Source organism: Rutidosis leptorrhynchoides, chromosome 3 (genome assembly GCF_046630445.1).
Source record: "Rutidosis leptorrhynchoides isolate AG116_Rl617_1_P2 chromosome 3, CSIRO_AGI_Rlap_v1, whole genome shotgun sequence".
Lineage (NCBI taxonomy): Eukaryota > Viridiplantae > Streptophyta > Magnoliopsida > Asterales > Asteraceae > Rutidosis > Rutidosis leptorrhynchoides.
The window spans coordinates 492,294,479-492,298,038 of NC_092335.1; the positions used below are offsets into that span (position 1 = coordinate 492,294,479).

The 3,560-nt window shown below is 35.6% G+C and overlaps 1 protein-coding gene across 1 annotated transcript; it reads left to right on the forward strand.

Annotated features, from left to right (window-relative positions):
* Positions 1–1,413: 1,413 nt before the first annotated feature.
* LOC139901763 (uncharacterized) lies at positions 1,414–3,331 on the forward strand. The gene is made up of 3 exons (XM_071884441.1): positions 1,414–1,831; positions 2,353–2,636; positions 2,813–3,331. Exons 1-3 carry the CDS (start codon positions 1,414–1,416, stop codon positions 3,329–3,331), a joined length of 1,221 nt encoding a protein of 406 aa, XP_071740542.1.
* Positions 3,332–3,560: the final 229 nt, after the last annotated feature.

The window sequence follows — 3,560 nt, forward strand, 5'->3', positions numbered from 1 at the left end:
TTTAAAAATATAAAACGACTATATTTAAACTATATAATAATCATGTATAAATTTTTGAAAATCATTTTGAGTCAAATTGACTTTTGTTGACTTTTGCATATTAGTCTCGAGCATTAGGATTGTGGTACACTATGACTTGACCTAATTTGTTAGACAAATATTGACCAACATATAAAAATATATAATTTATTTAGGTTCGTGAATCCGAGGCCAACCTTGCACTTGTTCAATGATGTTATATGTATTTTTACTACGAAATACAATATGCGAGTTTCATTTGCCTTTTTACCCTTTATATTTTTGGGCTGAGAATACATGCGCAATTTTTATAAATGTTTTACAAAATAGACACAAGTAATTGAAACTACATTATATGGGTTTTGCTTGGTAACCTAAGAATTAGTAAACCGATCTACTAATTGACGCGAATCCTAAAGATAGATCTATTGGGCCTAACGAACCCCATCCAAAGTACCCGATGCTTTAGTACTTTGATGTTGTTTATATCATGTCCGAAGGATTTCCCGGAATGATAGGGGATATTCTTATATGCATCTTGTTAATGTCGGTTACCAGGTGTTCACCATATGAATGATTTTTTGTCTCTATGCATGGGACGTATATTTATGAGAACTGGAAATGAAATTCTTGTGGTCTATTAAAATAATGGAAATGATTATTTATGTTAAACTAATGAACTCACCAACCTTTTGGTTGACACTTTAAAGCATGTTTATTCTCAGGTATGAAATAAATCTTTCGCTGTGCATTTGCTCATTTTAGAGATATTACTTGGAGTCATTCATGACATATTTTGAAAGACGTTGCATTCGAGTCGTTGAGTTCATCAAGATTATTATTAAGTCAATTATAGTTGGATATATTATGAAATGGTATGCATGCCGTCAACATTCGATGTAATGAAAGTTTGTCTTTTAAAAATGAATGCAATGTTTGTAAAATGTATCATATAGAGATCAAGTACCTAGCGATGTAACCAAATGTTATTGTATTCGTTCTTATGGATTAGGACGGGTCTTTACAGGATTTCGTTATGTTTAGCTTGGTATTTCTTTGTACTTGTACGTTCAAGGAGTTTCATCTTTTTGATGACCTCCTTTTGTTTATAAAAGTTTATTCTTTTTTTGTCAAAAAAAAAATGCAATATATTTTTGATGAACCTGACACAATGAGACCTGGAAAAACGAGAGGAAATTGTGGATGGATAAAGACAAGATCAAAGCTAATATGATGAAACAAAAATCTCGAATTCGTTGGGCACTCGAGGGAGATGAAAACACGAAATTTCAATATCCGAGGTCTCAACATAAATGGTAATTAGAATGAAAACCAAAATGATATAAAAAGGAGGCTTTCGAACACTTCCAACAAATTTTTGATAAACCTGACACAATGAGACCTTGGATGGAAGACCTCAGATATCCGTCTATTTTAGTGGAGGAGGCCGGGGCATTGGAAAGGCCAATTTTGGAAAATGAAATTCATGATGCGATTTTAGATTGTGGGAGTACAAAGGCGCCAGGGCCCCATGGTTTTAATATGAGGTTTTTCAAAAAGTTTTGGGACATCATAAAAATCGAGTTAGTTGATGCAATTAGTTGGTTATGGGATAAAGGGGTAATATCCAGAAGTTGTAATGCATCGTTTGTCACACTTATTCCGAAAAAGTCAAACCCGGAGGGACTTGGAGATTTTCGTCCAATAAACTTGATCAGGAGTTATTACAAAATTGTTGCTAAAATCCTCTCAAATTGCCTTAGGAAAATACTATCTTCTCTCGTGAGCTCGGAACAAAGTGCTTTTTTAAAAGGTCGATTTATTTTAGATGGAGCTCTAATTGCCAATGAAACGTTAGAATACTTAAAATCAAAACGAAAGAATGGGCTCGTCTTTAAAGTTGATTTTGAAATTCCTTCAATATTCTTAATTGAAAATTCCTTTTTGAGGTCATGAAGAGTATGGGGTTTGGAAATAAGTGGATCAAATGGATCAATTCGTGTCTCAAATCGGCATATATCTCAATCCTTATCAATGGTTCGCCTACCGATGAATTCTCACTTGGAAGGGGTGTACGACATGGGGATTCATTATCTTCTTTCCTTTTTATCATTGCGGCGGAAGGACTAAACATCCTTACAAAAGTGGCAATTGACAAAGGACGAAGTCGGGGAGGATAAAGTTCTTGTTTCGCACTTACAATAAGCGAATGACACGATTTTTTTTGGGGAGTGGATTAGATTGAATGCACTTAACTTAAGAAATATTCTCAATGCTTTGAGCTCTCTTCGGGTTTAAAAGTTAACTTCCAAAAAAGTTGCTTATATGGTGTAGGGGTGGATTATTCGGTTGTTAGTTCAATGGCAAGATATATTGGGTGTCAAGTAGGTAAATTCCCATTTATTTACCTTGGATTACCAATAGGTGCAAAAATGAACAAAGTAAAATATTGGCAATCAGTGATTGATAAATTCAATTCACGACTTTCGAGTTTGAAAATGCGTTCGATGTCTTCTGGAGGAGGATTAGTTCTAATCAAATCGGTCCTTACTAGTCTACCGTTGTATTACTTTTTGATCTTTCGTGCTCCGCCGAGTGTCATAAAGTTACTTGAGAGTGTAAGGAGAGTTTTCTTTTGGGGGGTTCGGGTCAAAAAATTTCTTGGGTCAAATGAAAAACTGTTTTAAACACTTTAGGGAACGGGGGGTTAAATATTGGTTCTTTAAAATCAAAAAATCTCGCTTTATTGGAAAAATAGTGGTGGAGGTTTAAAACCGAAACCGACTCTTTTTAGGTAAAAATTATTCGTAGTATTTATGGATCAAATGGGGGCTTATTGGTTGAGGGTGATAATAATCACTCTTCACCAATCGGTATTTGGGGTAATATAATTGTTGCTGGTGTTGCTATGGATGAATTACATGTTGCGTTTGCACATTCGTTCACTAAGACTATAGGCGATGGCGATTCTACATTGTTTTGGCTACAACATTGGATCGGAAGCGACAAGTTGTGCAACTTATTTTCTCGATTGTACATGTTAGAGATTAATCAAAATGCAAGTGTCAAAGACCGCTGCTGTAAACGTGATGGAGAGTTAATTTCGAGTTGGAATTGGTCTCGTATCCCATCTGGAAGAACCGCTACTGAACTGGGCAGTTTGGTCAACCTTCTCAGCTCGTTCGAGGGTAATTGTAATTGTAATAATTCGGATACTTGGCGATGGGCTTTTGCTTCGAGTGGAGTATTCACGCTTAAACAGCTTAACGCGATTTTGGATGAACAAATTCTTGGTCAGTATACTTCTCAATAGCACACGTTTCGTAACTCTCTTATACCAAAGAAGGTTAAGATTTTCGTTTGGAGAACTCTAAAAGGAAGATTGCCCGTTAAACTAGAACTTGACAAAAGGGGTATCGACCTACATTCTGTGAGGTGCCCTTTTTGCGATTGTGATTTGGAAACGGTTAATCATGCGCTCATTTCGTGTAAATACGTAGAGGATATTTGGTGTCGAATTTATAAGTGGTGGAATGTTGGAC